We start from the raw sequence: 22,747 nt of genomic DNA, 5'->3' as shown, positions 1-22,747 counted from the left end.
GCTTCACCTGAAACCTGTCCTTCAGTGTGCAGAAAATATGAAATGCTTTAACTCAGCTTTGTCCCTATCCATTGGGACTTTGTGGTAAAAGCAGAACTGGGGAGCAGAGAAGCAGGGAGGCTTTAAGAACTTGGTGTTATGCCACCTGTCCCAGGCAGTTTTGCCAGGGAAGGTAGGAGTTGCAGGTCAGGTTGCTGGGCTCAGCCTGGCACTGGCCTCCCTGAGGAACAGGGCATGCTGTGAATGTTGCAGTAGGTGTTTGTGGGTGAGCTGATTGTGGAGTGAAGCCCTCTCCACCCTGTGGGTGCCAATTCAAGCAGCTGCTCAGTGTTGTGCAGTGAGGTGAAACCTGGCTCTGCATGGGGACAGATTCAATGGCAGCTATTATGCCTCATTAAAAGAATTAGACCAAAGTTGTTCTAGGCTGTCCTCCAAGAGTTGCAGCAGTGGGGCCATGGCTGGTGACAGCAGGCAGTGTCCCTGGGGGTGCAGTGCATCGTTCCATGCAAAGGTGAGTGGGAAGTGAGGGGATCCTGCAGGAATGGTGCTTGGCAATGTCAGTTCTGCTTCATGGTGGCAAGGAAAAGCAAGTGTGAAAAGCCTGCAGGGAGAGAAGCACGTGATACAGACAAAGAGGAGGGGATTTACAGTAAAAACCAGGTTTATTAATAATGCCTGATTGAATAACTCCAAACACTTTTGATGTGGCAGAGCAAAGGAATGAGGGAGGGTGAGGACAGAGGAATTCATTTCCTTGGGTCTGCTCCAGCTGGAAGGGCTGGGTATGGGATGCTTTGCCAGAAGCAGGGCAAGTTCATTAAGGTGAAGATAATGATGGGGAAACAGGAGGGGTCACAGTCCAGGCAGCTGGAGAAGGAGATGGGATCTCATGTCAGGTGAGACACCTGAGCTCTGGAGAGCAAGAAAATTTCCAGTGAGGCTGATTGCTACAGAGCTCCTGGGAAACAAGACACAATCATCTCACCAGGTATTATTGCAGGGAGGAAAATCCTTAGGACTGTTTTTGTGGGACTCCAGTGGCCATGGAGGCCTTGACATTCAGTTACTGAAGGCTTTTCCCTGAAGCAGCTCACAAGAGGCTTTTATCCTTGGGCAGATTCACCTTTGGGCTCATCTGCTGCCTTCTTGTTATGTATTCTGGAGATTAGATGGATTCTAATTCTGATGAAGGCTGGGCAAATATGGCTATTAACCTTTCACTGGAGAGTAAAGATGCCATTAACTGTGAGCTGATAAGAACTATAAAGCACCAGAATTAACTTTATTTTTTTTCCCCTCATATGTTCGTGGATCCAAGCCAAAAGAAGAACGTGTTTTTGTTCCTGACAGTTAAAGCAGGGCTCCAGGGGAGAGCCAGGAGGAGGGCAAGGTGGCTGAGACTCTTTGTTCCCTCCTGAAAAGGTTGAGTTCTTCTTGAGCAAGGATGGGAAGAGGAGCCTGTTGCTTCTGCAAGGTGATTCAGCAGCCTGGAGTGTGGAAAGCAGGGATTTGTGCCAGGATGCCCATGGTGCCTCACCTGCAGTGTTGGCAGCAGGCACTGATGGTCCTGGAGCATCCTTTGCCAGCCCTTTGCAAAAACTCCACTTTTGCTTGATATTTTAATGTGAGGAACTGCAAAAAGCCCTGATTGGTGTTGAGAAGAGGTTGACAGGAAGAAACAAGTGTTACTTGGAATTGCATCCAGCAGTGAGCAGGAACAACCCCAGGGAGCTCAGCCAGGGCTGTAGGGGTGTGGTGGTCAGCAGAGAGATTCACAGCTCCTGCTGAAGGCACAGACCACAGCAGGATAAAACACAGCTGTGGAGCAGGATAAAATACAGCCACAGTGTAGAACAACTCCACAAGCACAGCAATTAGCATTTTCCCTGCATGGGTTTCAAGTTTTCCAGGGTCACAATCCAGCCTCCAGTGCCCTGGAATACAGACCTGATAAAGTGGTGAAGCTGAGACTTCAGATGGAGGGAAGGAAGGTATTTTAAAAGCACTTTTTGCAGGGATCCTGCAGAAGCTTCACGTGGTCTAACCCCAAACTTCCACTGCCAGAGGTAAGAGCACAGAGTGGTTTTGCAGCACTGGGAGGTGGAAGTCTTTTGAGGAGGGAAGGAGCTCTTGTGATAAAGGGACATTGCTGGGAAAGATAAAGCACTTCGGAAAGCCCCTGTGGGTTATCTTTCCCAAACACAAAGATTTTGCTAGGGCTTAGTTTTTATTTGCCCTTTCCTGCTCTCAGTTTCTGACCACAGGAATATTCCTGGGGCACACAGCAGAGCCTCACCTTCCTCTCAATTGCTCTTCTCTCCCTTGTGTTCTCTTACGACGGATTCTTGACACTTCTCCAATTTTCAGTCCTCCAAAGATTCTCCCTCTTTGGACGTGTTTCTGGGGGAAGCTGCAGCTGCTTGTGGGGGCCTGGATGGTGCCAGTCTCCCTCACACCCCACACATGTCCTGTCACCCCACAGGAGGACGTGGAAGACATAATCCATCCCAGAGTCCAGCCTGCCTTGGCTCCCCAGGCACTGGGGGAGTGAGTGCTGGGGCCGGGGCTTGTATTTGGAGGGAGTAGAGGGAGAAAGAGCCACAGGTTTTCTCTCAAAGGTGGGAAAAAGTCAGGAGGGATAAATTTGGACCCACACCAAAAAAAGGGGTCAGCTGGGAGTCTCTGAGGCTGCAGTGCTGGCTCTAGCTCTGGCCCAGGGAGTGCAGGCAGTCCAGCCCGTTGTCCGAGCCCGCCGAGGAGTCCCGCGAGGAGCGGCCCTGCAGAAAGCGGATGATTTTGTCAATCGTGGCCTCCTGGTACTCGTGGGACCACCTGTATCGAGGGGAAAAACAGGATGTTTACTTTTCCTGCCGTGTGAGGGGTGCCACAAGATAGCTCAGTTCATTTGGGCCAGGAGCCAGAGACCCCTTTCCTCCACCCCAAAGGACCTCCCTTTATTCCACGGGGGCTGCAGAATCCCTGCCAGGCTGGGATGCACAAAGGGAAAGCAGGGGGGAAAGAAACCCAGGTGAGCTGTAAAACCTGCCAGCATCACTGCTGCCTGAGGATGTGTGTCCTCCCAGCAGTGGCTCCTCTGTCACCCGGACGAGTCCCAGCACAACACCAGCAGCAGGGATGTGGTGGGAACCTTTGCTCCCTGCAAGCTCTGGAGCACCTGGAGTGACTCAGTATCCCTTTGACCTGTTCTGCCACCCTCACCTGTTTGTCCCAATGTCCTTGGGCTCTTTGCTGCTCCTTATGCAAGCTGTTCTCCCCAGGTGTCAAGGAACCCCATGGCACAGATGGCTTTTACTTACATGATACCATTAAATTTCAGGACAGCCCTCATGTCCTTGGGAAGCGTTTCTGGGTCTGGCCACTCAAAATTATCTGTAACAGGTACAATGTTCTTGCCAGAGTTCAGGGCTGTCACAATCTCCTGCAGGAACAGAACATGCAGGTGCTCAGCCCCTCACCAACTGCCTCCCACCAATGTCCACACAGCTCCCACCTGGGGGCATCTCTTACCTTGTGCACCCAGTCCTTGCACTCGGGGTCCTCCATGCATTTATCCAGTGCGTTTGCTGAGAGGACCAGCACAAAATTCCGGGCACTCAAGACGCTCTGGATCAGCTTATCCTCAAACTTCCCTGCCTCCAGCTTCTCCACGTCGATGAACACGCTGAAGCCGTGGAGCTGCAGGTGGACCTTCAGCAGGCTGGTGGCAAGAGGGGACAGTGCCATGAGGGGAGGTTTCATTTGCTGTCTCACCAGGTTGGCTGAGACATGGTGAGGCAGAGGAGCAGGGAATGAGGTGCCAGCTCCAGCCCAGCTGTCTGGCACGTGCAGAGAACACCAGGAGCTGACATTGACTCCGTGCTGTGATCCCCTAGAGCTCTAGGAGCATGAGGAAAAGGTCACTCAGTGCCAAAGGGGTATTGTAGCAAGGCAACCCCCAGCCAGGGAATAACGTGCATTGACTCCAGTGATTTCAAAAGGCTGAACAATTGCTTTATTAAGTTATACTATATTATACTACATACTGCAATTATACTATTCTATATATTAAAGAAAAACGTGTGACCCCTTACAGACAGTCACTAAAGAAAAACCTGTGACCCCTTACAGACAGTCATGACACAGCTTTGATGTAATTGGTCAATCAATCAAAACAACCATCACCAGAGTCTAATTAAAAAATCCCTTTTGGTAAACAATCTCCATGACACATTCCACATGTGCTCAACAACAGGAGCAGCAAGTAGAGATAAGAATTGTTTTCTTCTTTGTCTGAGCTTTCTCACAGGCTTTCCCCAGGAGAAATCCTGGGAAGGCTGTGCTTGCTGCTCTCTGTGAAGAGAGCTGCAGCCACAAAGTGGCGGTGACAGGACTGGGAATTGGCCTGTCCACCGTGCAGGTCGCCACGTGTGCTGTGTCCCCGTTTGCTCTGCAGTTTTGGCAGCCTCTCCCTCCTCCCCATCCCACAGCTGACCACCCACCTTCCCCGTGGGCTTCTCCCTTCCCTGCAGGGCTCACCTGGCCAGCTGCGAGCCGGTGCTCCTGCGGTAGCTGATGAACACATCGGTCCCGTCGGACGCGGTCTGCAGCGTGATGGGGGAGTGCAGCGTCTCTAGACAGCACAAAACAACCACCAGCAGTTACAAACCACCCGCCAGCTCATCCCAAACACCCAAACACCCCCTTCCCCGCCAGGGGAGCGCACCCCGGGCCGCGGTGAGGATGCGGACGCGGTGGAAGCCGGTGTGGATGTGGCAGTCCTCCTGCAGCTGCTGCTCCGTCACGCGGTGCAGGAGGTTGCGGTCGATGCCGCAGGTGAGCAGGTTGTAGGTGTACTGCCGGAACTTGGGGTCGATGCCCCCCAGCCAGTCGGCCAGGTTGCTGCGGTCACAGGTGGAGTAGTTGGCGAAGGTCTTGAGCTCCGTCAGCTCGCGGAAGAACCTGGTGGAGGGACAAAGGGAGCGCCAGGCAGCGCTTGGAGACACGTGGTGCCTCGTCTTTTACTGTGGGGGTTTTGGAAGGAGTTTAGATTGAGTTAGAGATGGGAATTCTGAGTTGTTTTTGGGGATGTGGTTTGTTTTTCTTATCTTCTGCACAGGCAGGATGGGTGAGTTCGGCTCACATCTTTACCGCATGGTTCAGAAGGTCACAAGACTTGTAGTTATAAGATTTATTGGCCAATAAAACATTGCTAACAAGGACATTTATGCTTTTAACTTAATCTTTAAATATTTTATCTTATGGACTCATGCTACAATGTAAGTTTTATTAACCAATTATGTTATAACACACTAACCTACAGTACTGCATTCTAAACTTCTTGTTTACCTTTGCAACTACTTTTATTTTTTCTATATCTTAAACTCTGAAACTCTAAACTTACCTCTTCTTAACGTGTCTCTACTTTAAACTATAAATCCACATTCTCACTTCTAGCACCTAAGTTTGGAAGCTCTTTCCAAGGTCTCAGATCAAATCCTATGTTTAATTTTAAGCTTTGGCTTACAGGCCCAAGTTCTGAGAATCCCCTGCCTTTCAGATTCCAACATTTTACCTGCTCAGCAGGGAGTGCAGCTCCACGCTGGGGTGAAGGACAAGCTCCAGGAACAGGAAACAGAGGAACAGCTGTATGGGAGTGCTGGTCCTCAGGACAATGAGGTGTGAGGAGCTCAGCTAGGGGTAAGTTCCCATCTTCCTGGGTAACAGGATCCCACCTGCCCTGTGCCATAGGTGGTCTTTCCCCCATCCACACCTCTGCCATGCAGTGGTCCCACTACAGAAATCTCTCTGGGACTGCAAAAAGTGCAGTGGAAAAGCCCTGGCAGTCTAGGTTTTGCATTTGGAGGATCTCCATTCCTGCTTTTGTGAGAAGGGAAAGGCAGAGACCTTGTCCCTGGCTCTGCCACTGTGCTGATGGCCCTGAGGGAGTCCAGTGTGCCCTGGTGGTGGTCCTACCTTTTCCGAGTGATGCTGGAGTCCATCCCCAAATCCTTCTGCAGCTCCTGCTCTGTCAGCCTCAGGAGAATGTCCCCATCCACCTGGTGATCCTGCCAAGACAAATCCAGGCTGGAAAGCTCCCAGGAAGAGCTGGGTGAGGTGCTGACACCTCTGCTGAAGAGATGGGGCAGAAGTGTCCATCCCTGTGTCCCTCCCCCAGCACAGAGCCCTACCAGGAATCTCTGGCAGTATTTGTTGAACCCGATCTGCTGCAGCCACGTCTGCACCTCGCAGGACTTCCAGCTGGGAACCGTGGGCAGGATGCGCCGGGGAACCTCCTCCCCTATCATGCGCAGCACCTTTTTGGCCAGGGAGGAGGTGGTGCTGCTGGTGGAGTAGCACACAATCCTCTTCAGGCTCTGCGTAGCCCCGATCTCACTGAAAATCTGGGGACACGAAGGGAGGAGATGTCACTTTGCTTCCCCTCACCCTCTTCCCTGTTGTATTGGCGAGGTTCCCAGGTGAAGGAAGGAATGATAAATCTGCCTCCATGCTCTTAGAAGGCTAATTTATTATTTTATGATACTATGTTATATTAAAGAATACTAAACCAAAACTATACTAAAGAATGCAGAAAGGATACTAACAGAAGGCTAAAAGACACTAATGAAGTCTCATGACTCTTTCTAGAGCCCCAGCACAACTTGACTCTGATTGGCCAATAAATCAAAACAATACACAGCAGAAACCAATGAAACAATCACCTGTTGGATAAACAATCTCCAACCACATTCCAAAGCAGCAAAACACAGGAGAAGCAAATAAGATAATATTGTTTTCCTTTTTCTCTGATGCTTCTCAACCTCCCAGGAGAAGAATCCTGGGCAAAGGGATTTTTCCAGAAAATATGCCACACTTCCCAACAAGCTGTGCTGGGCTGGGTGAGGACCAAGAAACTATACTAAAAAGAATAGAGAGAAAGGATCCTTCAGAAGGCTGGAAAGGAAAAAATGGAATAGAATGATAATAAAATCTTGTGAGTGCTCACAGCCTCGACACAGGTGGCTGTCATTGGTCATCAAGTGAAAACAATTTCACATGCTGAGTGAACAATTCTCAAAACCACATCCCAAAGCAGCAAAACATGGAGAAGCTGGAGCTTCCCAGCTTCTCAGGAGAAAAGATCCTGGCAAAAGGATTTTTCATAAAAGACATCTGTGACAAGGCAGCTGTGGCACCCCTTCCCTTTGTCATCACCTTCCCCCAGGCCAACCTACCCTTTACCTGTGTTTTCTTCTGCCGGGCCTTGATGGCAGCCTCGGTGCAGAGGTAGAAGGCGGCGATGCACTGGGCCTCCAGCCGGGAGCTGTCCAGCAGGGGCACGAGGCGCTGCAGGTCCTGCGCCGTCCTCCCCTGCACGTTGTCACTGCTGCCCAGCATCTCCCGGGCGAACTGCTCGGGGTCCAGCGAGGCGATGAAGGGCTCCACCAGCGCCAGCGTCCCCGAGCGCTCCACCTCCTTCTCGATCTCCTTGTTGGTGGCCAGCACCGTGATGGCCAGGCAGGCGTGCAGCCGGATCAGCTCGTCGTCTTTGGAGAAGGCCAGCGGGAAGAGCCACTCCGCCGCCTTCTTCTCGATCATCAGGCGCTGGTTGGCCTGGCCCCCGTACATGGCGCAGTTGGCCAAGGCCATGGCGCAGTGGCGCAGCACGGCGCGGTCCGTCCAGCGGCACCAGTACAGGATGGTGTCCAGGCCTCCGTCGGAGATGAGCTGGAAGCAGGTCTCCTCCGTGTGCTTGAACATGTGCTCCAGGATGCCGGAGACGCTCTGGGCCAGCTGGGGGACGTCCCGCTCCTTGGCTAAGTTCAGGATTACGCCCAGGCCGATGCGAGCGATGCGGTCCCTGTGGGGAGGAGATGGGGAGGAGGGGCAGGTGGACGTGAAAGGGGTGACAGCAGTGACTGGCGTGGCCCATGCCTTGGTGACATTTATCCCTGCAGGGCACAGCTGCCAGATATGCAGTGCAGCAAGGCGCAACAGGCTGGTGTTGGAGGAACCTGTGTGGGTCTGATGGAAGAATTTGTGATGGTGTGCACAGCCCAGAACCCCCTCGCTGGGTGCTCTCATGCTGGAGGTAGGATCTTCATAGCAATTAACAGGCAGGGTGGGTTAATGCCAGGCTGGAAATGGATCTGCTGGGCCAGCATTGCGGTGGGGTGGAGCTGTTTTGTGTTTGGGACTGAAATTTGTTTGTTCCCTAAGCACTGCTGTCAGTGCTGTCAGGACAGGGCTTTCACACCTAGATGAGCAGCCAAGCAGCCCTGTCCACAAGTGGGACACAGGGGTCTGTCTGTCCCGGGATGGCAGCTGAAGCTCTTTATTTCCTCACCCTGCACTCTTCTGGAAGAGAACAGCAAGAGCCAGGGGTAGGGGGCCAAGGGCTAAGCTGCTGCTTAGCCATGGCTGGTCTTGGGAGGCCCGTGCTGAAAATGACACCCGAATGGGGCTGTGCCTTGAAAGTGCAGTGAGGAAGGGAAAAATCAGGGTCATAGAATGATTTGGGTTGGAAAGGATCTGAAAACTCATCCAGGTCCGAAAAATCAGGGTCATAGAATGATTTGGGTTGGAAAGGATCTGAAAACTCAACCAGGTGCAAGCTCCTGCCATGGACAGGGACACCTTCCACCAGACCAGGTTGCTCCAAGCCCTGTCCAACCTGGCCTTGGACATTTCCAGGGATGGGGCAGCCACAGCTGCTCTGGGCACCCTGTGCCAGGGCCTCACCACTCTGAGATGAGCTCTTGGCTGGGCTCCCACGAGCTTCCCTGGGGCGAGTGGCAGCCCCATTCCTGCCCTCAGCAGAGGCCGTGTGGTGCCGTGCTGGAGCTGCTCTGCTCGTGGCAGCACTGGCACTGGAGCCCCACGCCCTGCTGCCCAGGAGGGCAGTGGCACACTCAGTCCCCAGCCACGGTGGGGTGATGGCACGCCAGCCTCTGTGCTGGCAGGCAGGAAGAGCATTTCTGGGAAGCCTGTGACCCACAGGGCTCTCACTGACCTTGGGGTGGGTTTGACAGGAAATGTTGTGGAGAGCCCTGGGGAAAAAAAAAAAAAAAAGAAAAAAAAAAAAAAAAAAAAAAAGAAGAAAAAAAAAAGAAGCCCTCAGGCCGGGTCTGGCTGTGAGCCCGGACTCAGCCATGGAGCTGGATGACAAACACAGGTCCCTGACTCCCTGCAGCTGCAGATGGAGCCAGGACCTGTCCAGCTCCCAGCTAAACACCTCTGCTGCTGGGCACAGACTGGGAGAGTTCTGCAAGTGAGAGGCTTGGGCCCAAAGGGGAGCCCCACACCTCCCTGCCCTGGCTCAGGAGCTGTGGGAAGCGAGGGGCTGGAATGCCATGGCTGCTCCAAGCCCATGGACTGGAGCAGAAACAACAGCTCCAGCAAATGCTTTCTCTTGCTGAGGAGCTGAGTGCTGAAGGCAGAGCATGCCAGTGATGATTCCTGGGATTAAATTCCACCCTAATGGGCTTTCCTGATTTAGCTGCTGCTTATTTTTGCCTGCCAGTGCATGAAGTGAGGCCCAGGCTGCGAGTCCACAGCCTCCAGCAAGAGACATCCCCCAGAAAGCTGGAGCAACACTTCGGCCAGGCTCCCTCCACATCCTTTGCAGAGCCCTGGCTGGGCTGGGGTGGGGTGCTCTGAGGGACAGCAGAGCTGGCAGAGTGCATTTGGGGTGTGGGAAGGGTGAGCTGTGTGTGGGTGCTGTGGTTTGGATGTGTGAGGTGTGCTCATGCACCTTTGTACACACACACACACTGTGCCCATGCTCTGACACACATCCCAGCACCTCTCACCTGTCCTGGGCAGCAGCACACGCACCTGAGCCAGGGCTGCTGGCCAGCTGACCCCTCCTTATGGCTCCATCCCAGCCCTGGTCAGCAGCAGGGAGGCTCTGGGAGGTGGCTTTGTCCTCCTCGTGCTGCAGTTATGGCTAAAGGAAAGTCACGGCTTGGCCTTTGGGTCAGATGCTCTGAGTCAGCTCAGCCTGGCTGAGGGGGCTCAGGAGGACACCCCAGTCCTCACCAGCACCCCTGGTCCTCCTCCCTCCAGCTGTGGGGAAGGGAGCAGCCCATGGGCACTGCCTGGACACGAGCCAGGGACCCTGTGCACAAGCACTGGCTGTGGGGCGATGTGGGGGGGATCCGAGGGGTTTGTGCAACAGACAGCACCAACATCAGGTAAATTTGGAGGGTGTGGGGATGGGTGAAGGTAGGTCAAGGCCAGGTTGGATTGATTTGAAGCAACCTGGTCTGTGGAAGGTGTCCCTGCCTATGGCAGGGGGTGAGATGAGGTTTTTAAGGTCTCTTTGAACCCTCATGGTTTTGGGGGCTGGCAGGGCTGTGCCTGGCAGGTCCCAGGGGCTCCTTGCACACTCACCTGTTTTCCGCCACCAGGATCTGCTCCAGGAGTTTCCCTGCCTGGCACTTGGTCTCCAGCTCGGCGGTGTAGAGCAGGTTGAGCAGCAGGTCCAGGCCGCCCTCCAGGCGGATCACATCGCACAGCACCTTGGCCACGTCCCTCCCCACGGCGGGCATCCCCCAGGCCTCCTCCACCAGCCGGAGCACCTCGGACAGAGCCGCCCGCAGCCCCTCGGGGCCGGCCGCCCGCCTGGCGTGCGCCATGGCCCGGCGGAGGACGGGCAGGACCCGCTCCAGGGCCTCCCGCACCTCGGTGCCCACCCCGGGGGAGACCCCGCCGCCCTCAGCGCCGGGCACCGCCAGCCGCTCCGCGCTCGCCATGGCCAGGCACCGGCGCAGGGCGTGCAGCGACAGCAGCAGGGCGAGCATCGGAGGATGCTACCGCGGCATCCCGCGGCCCCCCGCTCCTGCGGGTGGGCGGCACGGGAGGGGGGAGGCGTCCCGCTGCCCCCTCTGCCCCGTGGGGGTGCGGGGATGGATGCGGAGCGGGATCCGCCTTCCCCGGGCCGGGCTCAGCATCCCGGTCCCCGCGGCTGATGTCACCGGGCGCAGGCGCCGCCTCTGCGAGGAGGGGCTCGGGGCCGGCAGCTGCGGCCCCCTTCCCCTGCAGAGCCCCCCAGAGACCCCCAGAGCCTTCCTGCCACCAGCCCCGGCAGGATTGAACAGAATCGTGGATGTGGCACTTGGGGACGTGGCTCAGGGGTGGGCTTGGCAGTGCCGGGATAGCGGCTGGAGTCGGTCTTAGAGGGCATTTCCATCCTAAATTTTATATTTTCCATCCTAAATTTTATGTTTTCCATCCTAAATTTTATGTTTTCCATCCTAATTTTACGTTTTCCATCCTAATTTTACGTTTTCCATCCTGAATTTTACGTTTTCCATCCTGAATTTTAGGTCCTGTGATTGTGGCCTTTCAGCGCTTTAAATAGGGCTCATTAATGAAAGGGGAAGTGGCTTTTTACACGAATAGATACTGATAGGACAAGGGGGAACGGTTTTAAAATAAAATATGAGAGATTTTAAATTAGATTCTAGGAGAAAATTCCTACTTGTGAAGTACTTGTCCAGGGAAGCTATGGATGTCCCAACCCTGAAAGTGTCCAAGGCCAGGTTAACAGGGCTTGGATCAACCTGGGACAGGGGAACGTGGCAGGATTTGGAACTAGAAAATTTTTCACTTTCAACCCTCCCTGTCCAGCCTGAGCTGGGGCTCGTCCTGCTGTCCCCATGGCCCACATCCCCCCTGTGCCCGAGCTGCTGCCGCGGTGTCACCCCCACGCTGATTTGTCAGGACACCTCTTCAGGACCCTCTGTGACCAGCGAGGGGGCACAGGGGGCAGGTAAAGGCCACCGAGCACCGTGGTGGTCACGGTGAGCCTGCGACCACCCTGGCACGGTGTTCTGAACCCGCTCGGTATCAGCAGGAGGCAAATACCCATTGCTCGGTGGAAATTCAGAGCAGCTCTTCTGGGTGGGCTCTGGATTTGCATGATAAAAGAAAGAGCAGAGGCAGCCTGGGCCTCTTTTGTTTTCTCTTTTCCAGGCCAGACGTGCTCAGGGCAGAAATGCATTTCTCGGATGTGCTGGGAGGAGCAGCTTAAATCCTTGACTCCAAACCCAGGTTGTTGCCAGGTCAGCCTGAGACTTAAATTCGAGTTGATGTTTGGATGTGACAGAGTCGCTCTTAATCCTCTCTGAATCCACTAGGAAGGAACAGACAGAGGAAAGGGACATCATCCCACAAGGAAGGACGGCGAACGGGGCACCCCGAGCAGCGCAAAACTGCGGGAGAAGCTCGGCACACAACCAGTAAGGAATGTCCTGATAAATTATTATTAATCAGGGGTAACCATAAGGGTTGTTGCAGTGTAGAGCAGCAGAGGGTTTGCTGCCCGGGGCAGCAGAATTCAAACCATTCCCTTAGGCTTGTCCTGACTAGCCCAGAGAGCTGCGCTTTGTTTTGCTTTTAGTTTTGCTTTGCTTTGCTTTTTTTGTGGGGAGAGATTTCAGACCCAGCAGCCTGGGCTGTGGAGCTGCAGCGGTTCCCAGCCTTGCCCTGGGGGATCAGCCCCATTTCCAGGGTTCTCCTCACTGGCTGTGCTCGGCCCTTGGCTGCAGGAGCTCCCCGGGGCCCCTTCATCCAACCAACCCCTCCTGGGATCTGCTCCTGGCAGGGAAGGGCTCGCTGAGCCTTCATGGCTCTGTGGCTGGTGGTTGGGAGCCTGGAGCAGCAGGAGGGAGCTTTGTCTTAGCTGATCAGCCAAAGCAGCTCAGACAATGCCCAGCCCTTCTCCCCCAAGCCTGAACCCTCGCAGGGCTGCTGCCCCCCAGGGCTGGTTCAACAGGGAGGGGATGAAGCCCTGGTGCAGCACTTGGGGACAATGCCAGCCCTGCCATAGCTGAGGCCAGGGGACAAGGAGTGGGGTGAGTGCTGCAGAAGTTCTGTCCCAAAAGCTGATGTCTGGTAGCTGCCCTCAGCCCCCCAGGGCTTCCAGGTGGAAATGCCTGTCTCAAAACCAAATAAAGCTCTTTCCAGCAAGATGCCAGGAACTGCCTGTGTCTGAAAGACCCCTGGAGAAGCAGGCACCCTGCCCCAGTTTCTCTCCCCCCAAATCTTGCATCACTTAAGGCCCAACACTGCACCACTCCTGCCCCAGGGCTGGGACAGATCCCTTGGAGCTCCTGTCCCAGCAGAGGCAGAAGAGCAGGATTGCTGCAGCCTCGTGTGCATTTGCTCCTTGCCCCGATTCAATAAACATCCCAGAGTTATCAGGAGCTGCCAAAAGAGCTGAGTCGACATTAATTAGTAACTGAAAGATTGGTTGGAAAGGGAATGACGGGAGCAAAATACACAGGCTTTTGTTTGCCTTCTGCAGTGAAAGTGCTGAGGGCTCCTGCCCCTGGCCACTCACCTCTGGCCTCTGGTCCCCAGGCACTGAGGTGGCACCTGCCCCATCCCAAGCCACCCTGCCGTGGGGCTCCCCAGGTCTGTTCCCAGCCGTGACATTGAGAAAGCTGAAATCCCAAGAATAAGCCCTCCAAAATGGTGATATTTTGGCCAAACATAAACCCGGGGCTTTTCCCTTTGTCTTTTGAGCATAGCTCCCCCATCCAGTCTCATTTGGGTTTTTGGCTTTGCCAAAACCAGGCTGGGAAACAGCTGGTTGCTTTTACAGCATGAGGGATGTTATGAAATGAGTGTGGCACGACCTCAAAACTGGTTTCTGGCTCTGTCTTTCTGCTGTTCCTCCCCACTCCCTCTGACCAGTGCCCAACCTGCACCGGGGCTGGGGAGGAGCTGCTTACCCTGGTGGCAGCCCTGTCCCCCTGCAGACATTCCCAGTTCAGCGTGGGCTGTGCGGGAAGCTGGGTGGGAGATCATCTCTGTCCCAGTCCCCTGTTCCGACCTTGGGCTGTTTGCTTTCCCCGGGGGCAGGCTGAGCAAACACTGGGTGCTGGGGCTCTGCCGTGCTCCAGCCCGCACAGTCGCAGGAGGGCTGCGCTCCCGGACACCCAGCATGAGGCTGCTCGTCCCTGCCCTCGTGCTGGCCCTGCTGGCCGCCACCCGTGCTGCAGAAGGTGAGCTTTAGCCAGCCAACACCTTGCCAGGTGCTTTGGGGATGGAGAAAGAGAGGTTCCTGGGCTGATGGAGGGGCTGCGCAGGGTGGGGAGGGAGGGAGTGGATGTGGCCATGGCCACGTTGGCTGTACCCTGCAGGATGGGGAGAAAGCAAGTGGGCAGCACATGGGTGTCAGTGGTGCCGTGGCAAATCCCTGCCCCACACATGCCAGCATGGAACTGGGAGCATGGCACAGCCCAGTCTGTGGCTCCCACCCCAGCAGGACCTGAGTGGGAGCAGGGCAAGGAGCTGCTGTACCCCTGGGGATGGAGTTGACCATGAAGGGGTGGGGTACCCCCAACCAGGACATCCCCAAGGTTGTTTTCTCCCATGGGGCTGGGCTGGAGGAGAGGCATGGGCCCCACTGCCCCTCTCCACATTCTCCCTCCTGAGCTGTGGGGTGGCTTTTGCAGACTCCTGCGAGGGCCGCTGTGAGGAAGGCTTCGATGCAGGGCACAAGTGCCAGTGTGACACCCTCTGTGTGTACTACCAGAGCTGCTGCAGCGACTACTCCACCGTCTGCAAAGCCAAAGGTACTGTCCCCATGGCCACCCTCCTGGCCAGGGCACAGGGGGAACGGGGTGGCTTTGGGTGCTCCACACTGTGGGGTCTGTGCTGGGCCAGCTCTGCACCCACCTGTGGCTGAGGGCTGAAGTCAGCACCAGGATTTGCTGCAGCACAGGGGGGTTTTGAGAGCTGGCTCATCACCATCTGGAGCCTGGGATCTGTGCTAATTGGATAGATTGGTTAGGGCTCCACTGAAAGGGTTTCAGGCATTGGAGTAGGCTGCCCAGGTGGAATCACCATCCATGGAAGTGCTCTAAAATATGTGTACTTGTGGCACTTGGAGATGTGGTTGGCAGTGCCGGGTTAAATTGGACTTGATGATCTTAGAGGGCTTTTCCAACCTTAACGACTCCATGATTCTATAAATCTGTATTTCTTGGGAGGGAGCATCTCCTGCACCCAAACCCAGGGGGAACCAACCTGCTCCCTCCTGCAGTGACCCGGGGAGACGTCTTTGCCCAGCCAGAGGATGACTACCTGGACTACAACCTCCCTGTCGAGCTTGTCACGGACGAGGCGCCCGTGGCAGACCCCACAGAGCTGCCCACAGACCCGCCCACAGACCCAGTGCTGGTGGAGACCACACCAGAGAGCAAGCCAAACCCCGAGGAGACACTGCCAGAGGTGCCCAACACCACCCCAGGGGTGTCTGAGGAGCCTGAGGAGCTGTGCAGCGGGAAGCCTTTTGATGCCTTCACCGACCTGAAGAACGGTTCCCTTTACGCTTTCCGAGGTACTTTGGGGACCTTCCCCAGGCACGTGGGACATGCTGCCATGCTGTCACCCTCTGCTGGTGTCTGCAGTCCCTCCTGCTGCCCCTACCTCTCCTCTCTCCCCAGGGAAGTACTTCTATGAGCTGGACAAGACCAGTGTGAGGCCTGGCTACCCCAAGCTCATCAGTGACGTCTGGGGCATCGAGGGCCCCATCGATGCAGCCTTCACACGCATCAACTGCCAGGGCAAGACTTACCTCTTCAAGGTGGGCTGAAGGGCTGGGGGTACTCCCAGGGTGGCCAGCACAACCCCACAACCCACCCTATATCCCCTTCTGGCACCTCCCAAACACCCACACACACAGTGGTTGCCACAAACCCCAAATCCCTGTGGTTGTTTTGGAACCACAAGCAACCACAGCCCCGTGATGGGGGTCCCCAACATCCCCTCGCTCCTCCTGGCAGACCTGTGGCTGGGGGATGTTGCACCTGTGACCCCTCTCTGTCCCCCACCCCCCAGGGCACCCAGTACTGGCGCTTTGATGACGGAGCCCTGGACCCTGGGTACCCACGGGACATCTCCGAGGGCTTTGAGGGCATCCCCGACAACGTGGACGCAGCGTTCGCCCTGCCCGCCCACAGCTACCACGGCAATGAGAGAGTCTATTTCTTCAAGGGTAAGGGGGGCAGCCGCCTGCTCCTGGCACAGCCTGGCACTGCTGGGCACAGGCTGGATACCCCTTCAGTGCTTGTTCCCTGCTAACACGCTGCTCATCCTCTCCTAGACAAGTACTACTGGTCCTACGACTTCGCCCAGCAGCCCACGCAGGCCGACTGCGAGAAGTCCTCCCCCTCCACGGTGTTCAAGCACTACGCCTTCATGAACAGGGACAGCTGGGAGGATGTTTTCCAGCTCCTCTTTGGCGGCAGGATGCGTAAGGGCTGGGCCAGCCCCGGGGGGAAGGGCTGGCAGTTCCCAACAGCGGGCACTGACAGGGCACAAGGCATCAGACACCCAGGGAGGAGGGAGCGATGCCTGGAAGCAAGGGTGGGCAGGATGAGCCATCACATCCTGCCCAGGCCATGCACAGGAACCCCCCAGGCCTCAGATGCACCTCCCACAGCATCCCAAATCCCACCCTCACAGCCGTTATGTCCCCCATTACCAAACCCACCACCAGCTGCCTCACACCACGGTGTCACTGCTGGGGACTGTTTATTGTCACTGGAGATGGAGATGCCACAGCAAAAACCCAGCCCTGGGCAGGGGAAATGAAAGACAGAGAGGAGGAGAAGGGATCTCAGTAGATCCCAGCCATGGGGGGGCCACTCCTGGTTCAGCCTGGCCTGTGTCACTGTCACACATCCCATCCAGGCTGGGATCCCTCGGAGCATTCCTGCGGGTCTCGGAGCAGCTGCTGGGTGCTGCCTGTGGGCGTGGGCTCAGCTCACCCCTCTCACTCACCCTCTGCTCCTTTTGCAGCTGGGGCAAACGGCCCGTGGTACATCAGCCGGGACTGGCGGGGCGTGCCCAGCCGGCTGGACGCTGCCATGGCCGGCAGGATCTACGTGGCCTCCCAGCAGCCCCGCAGGAGGAAGTCTCGCCGCCAGCGCAAGAGGTACAACCACCACCGGTCACTGAACCTGGGATTCTGGAGCTGGCTGCAAAATGACCCCGACTCAGCAGGTGTTGAAAGCGATGGGCTGTCGGGCTCCACGTGTGAGATGCTCCAGAGTGTTTATTTCTTTGTAGGAGGTGAGTCTGGTCTGGCAGGATCCGGGAATGATGCGGGACCAGGGCTGCCGGGGCGTGGGGAGGGCTCCTCTCTCTCTGCAATGGCTCAGGGCTTTGGGATGCAGTGGGAAGGTGCTGGCAGTGAGGGCTGGCAGCTCCCCAGAGCTGGGGACAGTCCTGACGGCCGTGTCCCCTTCCCCAGACAAGTACTACCGTGTCAACCTGCGCACCAAGCGCGTGGACCTGGTGCGGCCGCGCTACCCCCGCTCCATCGCCCAGTACTGGCTGGACTGCCCCCAGCCCACGGAGAGCACCTGACGGGATCCCTGGAGCCACCAGCAGCACAGCCCCAGCTAGACAGAAATAAACTGTGAGGGCCTTGCAGGCTGGAGAGCTCTGTCTGTCCATCCATCCAACCGTCCGTGCCATGGTTTGTGCAGTCCTTGCAGTCCAAGGTCCCATGTCCCTGAGGGCTGTGGTTGTCCCCCCCAGGCTGTGCCAGATCCCTGATGCTGGCCCCATCCTTGGCGTGCCTGTGGCAGCTCAGATCTGCTCTGCCAGCCAGTCCAGTGCCTCTTCCCACTGGAGGAGAGGGACGGTGCCAGCAGCTGCCAGCGGGGAGCAGCAGGGTCAGGTCTCCATCTCCCCAGGATCAGTGCCCAGCCCCTGGTGTGAGAGGCTGTGCAGGGATGGGTGCCCATCAAGGCCCTGCCTGGTCTCCCAGCACTGCCCTGCTCACCTCTGGGCTCTGGCAGCCCTGGCCACGGTGGTGCTGAAGGGATGACCCTTGCCTCGGGGCTGGGGACGCGCTCGGGGCCTGGCAGCTCCCGCTGCAGCGGGTGCTGCTGAGACAAGCTCCTGCTCCTGCCACGACTCCTGCCAAGAGGACACACAAACCAGCCCTCACCTACTGCCCCACCACACCCTGAAACTCCAAGGAATTCCTGAGCTGCAGCTGATGCCCAAGGAGTGGCTCTCACCGCTGCCTCTGGTGCGGCTGGGGGTGCCCGTGGGGGTGATGGGAGCCAGGCACAGCCGTGTCCTCCTGTCCAGCACTTCCCTCAGCGGGGACTGGCTGTGCCACAGCGGGCACTGGCAGCACCTGGGGGTGAGCAGAGCAGTCAAGGTGGCTGTGTCACCCCTGTGCCACCCTCCAAAGAGACCCCTGGGGCTGTACCTGGAACATGGTGGCATCAGCTGGCCCAGGGCAGCACTGTGAGCACCCTGGGCAGCCGGGGCGGCTGGAGGCAGGAGGGAGCCTCTGCAAGAGAGGACAGCAGTGGGTGGGTGGTGTGTGCACGCTCACCCTGCCGTGGGCAGCATGCAGAGCCCCCTCTCACCGGCAGCCGGGGCACAGAGCTGGGTGTGGTGTCGGGCCGCCGGTGCCTCTCCGAGCACCTGGGGGGGACGTGGAGGGTGCAGGCACTCTGCAGCAGGGGCTGGCTGGCACAGGAGCTGCGGGTGGCTCTGTGGGATGGCCCAGCCGGGAGGTGTGGGGACAGACGGGGCTGCCTGGGGAGCAGTGAGGAAGCCCAGCAGGGCATTGGCAGCCTCCAGAGAGCCCTGCCCAGCCCTGGGGAGTCCCTGAGGGAGGCTGGTTGGTGCAGGGTGCTGCCAGCCAGGGGCTCTGGCTGCCCTGGCAGACCCTTGATCCCCTATTCAGGGGTCCCACACAAGCCTCCCATACCTCATCTGCTCGTTCTCCACCACGAAGTCCCGCAGGAGACCGTAGAGGCTGGGCCAGGCTGGGGTTCCCTCTGGTGGGAGCTGCCCTGCAGGGCCGTACCTGTCTCCCGAGCCTGCCCATGCTTTTGGAGGGTTCCCTGAGACCTCCGTGCTCCTCACGGGCACTCTGGGCAGGCACAGCTGCTGCCGCAGGGAGAGGTTTTCCAGCTGCAGGGCGTGGATTTCTCGCTCCAAGGTTTGCAGCAGCTTCTCCCGGGACACCTGGGACGGGTGGGTGGATAAAGGGGTGGGTCCGGGCAGGTCCCAGCAGTGGGGACAAGAGCTCAGAGGGGGTTCCTGTCTGTCATACCCTGTTGGCCAGGGGTCTGGTGGTGACCTTCCGGGCACGGCTGGCGTAGTGCAGCGTGCTCAGGGTCTCTGAGAGGCAGCGTGAGGATGGGGAGATGCAGGCGACCTGCCAACGAGGAAGACATGCTGCTGGACTGTCATCCAGAGGGTCACCATCCTTTTCCAGCCCTCCCATCCACAGGGTGAGACCCCTGCCCGGCCTCCTCCATGGTGTTACCATCAGGGTGATGCCCGAGCCGCCCAGGGAGCGAGCCAGCAGCCGGGTGAGCTTGCTGTCCCGGTAGGGGATGTGCGTCCGCTTCCCTCGGGGTTTGGCCAACAGGGAGATGCAGTGTCCTGCCGGAGGATGAGGACAGTGACAAAGCTCTGGTGGGGGCCAGCAGGGGGCTCCCAGGGCGGGTGGGTTTCCCAGCCCTTACCCAGCGCCAGGAGGCTGCGGTTGATGCTGTTGGCCTCCACGGAGAGCTCCCCGCTGGAGCCAGTCTCCTTCACCCTCTCACTGCCAGCCAGGTCCACGAAGCACAGCGTGCCCTGCTTGCTGGGGCAGGCGCTGGCCTGGAGAACCACGTTGGGGGGTGATGCTTTGGCCCCCATCACCCCTTCCCCACGTCCCACAGCACTGTCCCGACTCCTGGATCTTGGATAGGATTCCCGGCTGCCCACTCCAGCCCCACCCAGGTATCCTTGAGGAGAGCGTGACCCCCCCACCGTGGGGCTGTTTGCCCCCCCGCGCTGAGCCCTGAGCCCCCCAGCCCTGCCCAGGAGCAGGATGCTCGCTCACGGCTCGGCTGCGGACGTGGATGGTCAGAAGGGCGTGGCTGCGGCTCGAGTGCCTGTTCAGGGCGTGTGCCGAGGTCCGGCGCCTCTGGGATCCTGCCGGGGGAGGAACTGACAGCATGACACCCCACATCCCTGCCCCAACCCCACAGCACCCACTGCCCAGCAGCCGCTGCTGCCTTGGCTCTGCAGCTGTACGGAGAGCCGCTCCTCTTGGCTGCCATCACAGTGCCACCAGCCCTGGGGACAGCCTGTGGGGGGCTGAATCCCCCCACACCGGGTCTAGCACGCCCTGAACATGTCCCAGCCCCGTGCCTGTGGCTCAGCACCTTGCAGCAGCAGGCTGACGATGGCCTCCAGGCTCTCGAATTCCACGCTGAGCTGGTTCTCCACGTAGAAGCCGCGGGTTTTGCTCCAGCGCAGGGGCAGGGCGCACGGTGGTCCCGGGCTCAGCAGGTCCCGGACCTGGGATACGGCAGAGGGAAGGTGTAAGAGTGTGCCCCCTAATGACAGAGTGGCAAAACTAGCCTTTGTCCCCCAAAAAAGGAAAGAAGCCCAGACGTTTCTCTCAATGATTAGGTGAAAAATCCACCTCATAGGGACTTCACCAAAAATTTGAAGACAGCTAATTGGATAGAAGCCAAAAAGTCCCGCCTGACCCATCAGGTAGAAAAAGAAGAGAACAAAAGAGCTAAGGGCTTTTGTGAGGTGTTTTTACCAGGAGCAGACCTCTGCACCTGGCTCGAGTTTTTCCGTTTGTTATTTTGCCTTTTATTAAACCTATTAAACCTGCAGCAGAAGTCATCCTGCTTACTTTATGCCCCCAAAATAATAGCTGAGCTATCGTTGGGTGTATTATATTTCTTTTGAGAGCTTATGAGACCTGGCCCAAGAAAAAGAAATATAACAGGAAGGCACCGGGAGAGCAGGGCACAGGGTGCCGGCTGGGCAGGCACTCACCTGTTCGTTGTAGATCTCCAGGTAGGAAGCGCTGAGAGCCAGGTCAGAGCCACGGCTCCTGCTCTGCTCCAGGAGGCAGGTGAAGGACCTCTGCATCAGCCCCAGCAGGGCAGGGGACGCCGGCTGCGTGTCGCTCTGCAGAGATGCCAGGATGGTGAGCGGTCACATCGGGCACCCGCCCGCTCCAGAGCCCAGCCCCGGGTGGGAAGGGCTCGTCCCACCACCAGGATCAGGTCAGATGTCAGAGTTGTACCTGGCCGAGGGGTCCCATCAGGGTGTAGGTCTTCCCCGAGCCGGTCTGCCCGAAGGCAAAGACGGTGCAGGAGAAGCTGTAGGAGATGCTGAGCGTCAGGCACGGCCGCAGGCGGTGGCACAGCGATGCCACCTCCCGACACAGCCCGGGCAGCGCACACGCGCCGGAAAGGCGCGGCGTGGGGTGGGTGGAGGGTTGGGGTCCCCGGGGGGCTCTCCGGGACCCACCCGTCGATGGCCAGCTCCACCAACTGCCTCATCCCGCTGCCCTCGAACACAGCCTCCTGCGAGGCGCCGGCGTCGAACACGGCGCTGAAGCCAAAGGTGGCATCGTGCCTGGCCGCGCTGACCTGGCCGAGGGGACAGCGGCGGCTCAGGGGGTGCCGCAGCCCTCCCCGAGCCCGGCACCCCCACGGGGAGGTGGCACTTACGTGGACGGCGCCGTCACCGAGGCTGTGCACGACTTGCTGGTCACCTCGCCGCGTCTCCGTGCAGGTCAGTGGCCGGACCCTAAGGGCGGGGTGTGGACGGGGACACAGAGGTGTCGCTGCACGGGGACCCTGGGGAGCCCTGCTGTGAGCTCGCCCCAGGCAGGGAGGTTCCTGCCGCGGCCCTGAGCCCTTCCGTCTCCCCTTACCTGAGCACCACTCTCAGACGCGTCTCTCTGCCCTCCACGGGTCCCCCCCGCTCCTCTCCAGGGCTCCTTTGGGGAACAGAGGGCAGCAGGGTGGTGGGTGCCCCCCAGCTGGGGGGTTCTGCCCGCGGGCACCGCGGGCACCGGGGTAGAGGGACCCCCGGTCGTGCTGTGCTCGCAGCGTGCTCCCACCTCCACTGTGCCCTGGGGCCTGGCAGGGGACAGAGCTCACTGTCCCCGCCATGTCGCCACAGAAGGACAGTGTTGTCTCCCCCCAGCCTTTTTGGGATGCCACCCCCCGCTGTCTGTATCAGCCGGGCAGTCACTGCCCAAGTCCTGCTGCTCCAGGACGGGGTGGCCTCTGTCTCTTCCGTCTCCCCGACAACTTACGGTCTGTCCTGGCCCCGTGGGAGCGCTCTGGGCCGGGGGTCCGGCTGGGGGTCCCCGCCCCGCTCCCCCTGTGGTTCCATGCGGCCCCCAGCACCCGGCGCTCGGGGTGCCCGCAGCGCCCGGCCGGTCCCGGCGGGAGCCACCCCCAGCCGGCCCCGGCTGCCCCGCACAACCGGTACCACCGCTCCGGTTAAACATTGACCGGTGCCAGCCCTGCGGGAGAGCGGCGGTCGCACGGCGGGGGGCGAGCGGGGGAGGCCGGGGAGGGAGCGCAGGGGGCCGGTGGCAGGGGGGTCCCCGAGCCCTGGGAGCCTCACGGGCCCCGCCGTGCCCCGACGGCGGCGCGGGGAGAGCTGTACGAGCAGCTGGCGGGGGTACGGGTCCCCGGGGATGCTGGGGGGTCAGTCGGGGTTCTGCCATCGGGGGCGCGGAGCTGGGATCGGCCCCGGGAGCCCTTGGGAAGGGCTGGGGGGGGACAGCACCGCCCGCTCGGGGCGGTCCCAGCCCGGCGGGGGGGACCCGGGGGGATAAAAGCCGGGGCGGCGGCGGGCCCGGGGGAGCCGGGCAGGATGAGCGCGGCCCCCGGCCCCTCCCGCGCCCCCCAGCCGCTGCTCCGCTTCCCCGACGGGGCGG

General features: G+C 58.5%; 3 protein-coding genes across 4 annotated transcripts; 1 reads left to right on the top strand and 2 right to left on the bottom strand.

The window, feature by feature from the left end:
* Positions 1-643: 643 nt before the first annotated feature.
* Positions 644-12,049, bottom strand: SARM1 (sterile alpha and TIR motif containing 1). Of its 2 annotated transcripts, none has more exons than XM_039720530.1 (9): positions 10,393-12,049; positions 7,240-7,858; positions 6,189-6,401; positions 5,974-6,065; positions 4,724-4,959; positions 4,537-4,630; positions 3,529-3,718; positions 3,318-3,439; positions 644-2,832 (listed from the first exon to the last, which is right to left on the bottom strand). In XM_039720530.1, the coding sequence occupies exons 1-9, from the start codon at positions 10,800-10,802 to the stop codon at positions 2,703-2,705; spliced, it is 2,106 nt and encodes a 701-aa protein (XP_039576464.1). In that variant the 5' UTR covers positions 10,803-12,049; the 3' UTR covers positions 644-2,702. The 2 variants fall into 2 exon arrangements, with proteins under 2 accessions (XP_039576464.1, XP_039576465.1); XM_039720531.1 differs by having other exon boundaries at positions 644-2,777.
* A 74-nt stretch (positions 12,050-12,123) lies between these two features.
* VTN (vitronectin) lies at positions 12,124-17,464 on the top strand. Its single transcript, XM_039720581.1, has 9 exons — positions 12,124-12,242; positions 13,870-14,012; positions 14,466-14,585; positions 15,056-15,352; positions 15,459-15,598; positions 15,853-16,009; positions 16,118-16,267; positions 16,816-17,088; positions 17,270-17,464. Exons 2-9 carry the CDS (start codon positions 13,952-13,954, stop codon positions 17,383-17,385), a joined length of 1,314 nt encoding a protein of 437 aa, XP_039576515.1. The 5' UTR covers positions 12,124-12,242; positions 13,870-13,951; the 3' UTR covers positions 17,386-17,464.
* Positions 17,463-22,088, bottom strand: KIF12 (kinesin family member 12). Its single transcript, XM_039720536.1, is given in 17 exon segments — positions 17,463-17,675; positions 17,807-17,943; positions 18,048-18,169; positions 18,245-18,328; positions 18,408-18,579; positions 18,755-19,014; positions 19,103-19,207; positions 19,319-19,437; positions 19,521-19,656; positions 19,883-19,974; positions 20,208-20,343; positions 20,839-20,973; positions 21,092-21,167; positions 21,319-21,440; positions 21,522-21,600; positions 21,728-21,876; positions 21,879-22,088. Coding segments are annotated over 17 exon segments (2,079 nt in total). The 5' UTR covers positions 21,969-22,088; the 3' UTR covers positions 17,463-17,610.
* Positions 22,089-22,747: the final 659 nt, after the last annotated feature.

This window comes from Passer montanus, unplaced genomic scaffold (genome assembly GCF_014805655.1).
Source record: "Passer montanus isolate IOZ18808 unplaced genomic scaffold, ASM1480565v1 scaffold44, whole genome shotgun sequence".
Taxonomy (NCBI): Eukaryota; Metazoa; Chordata; class Aves; order Passeriformes; family Passeridae; genus Passer; species Passer montanus.
The sequence above is the reverse complement of the archived record's forward strand: the minus strand, read 5'-3'. Positions and strand labels throughout refer to the sequence as shown.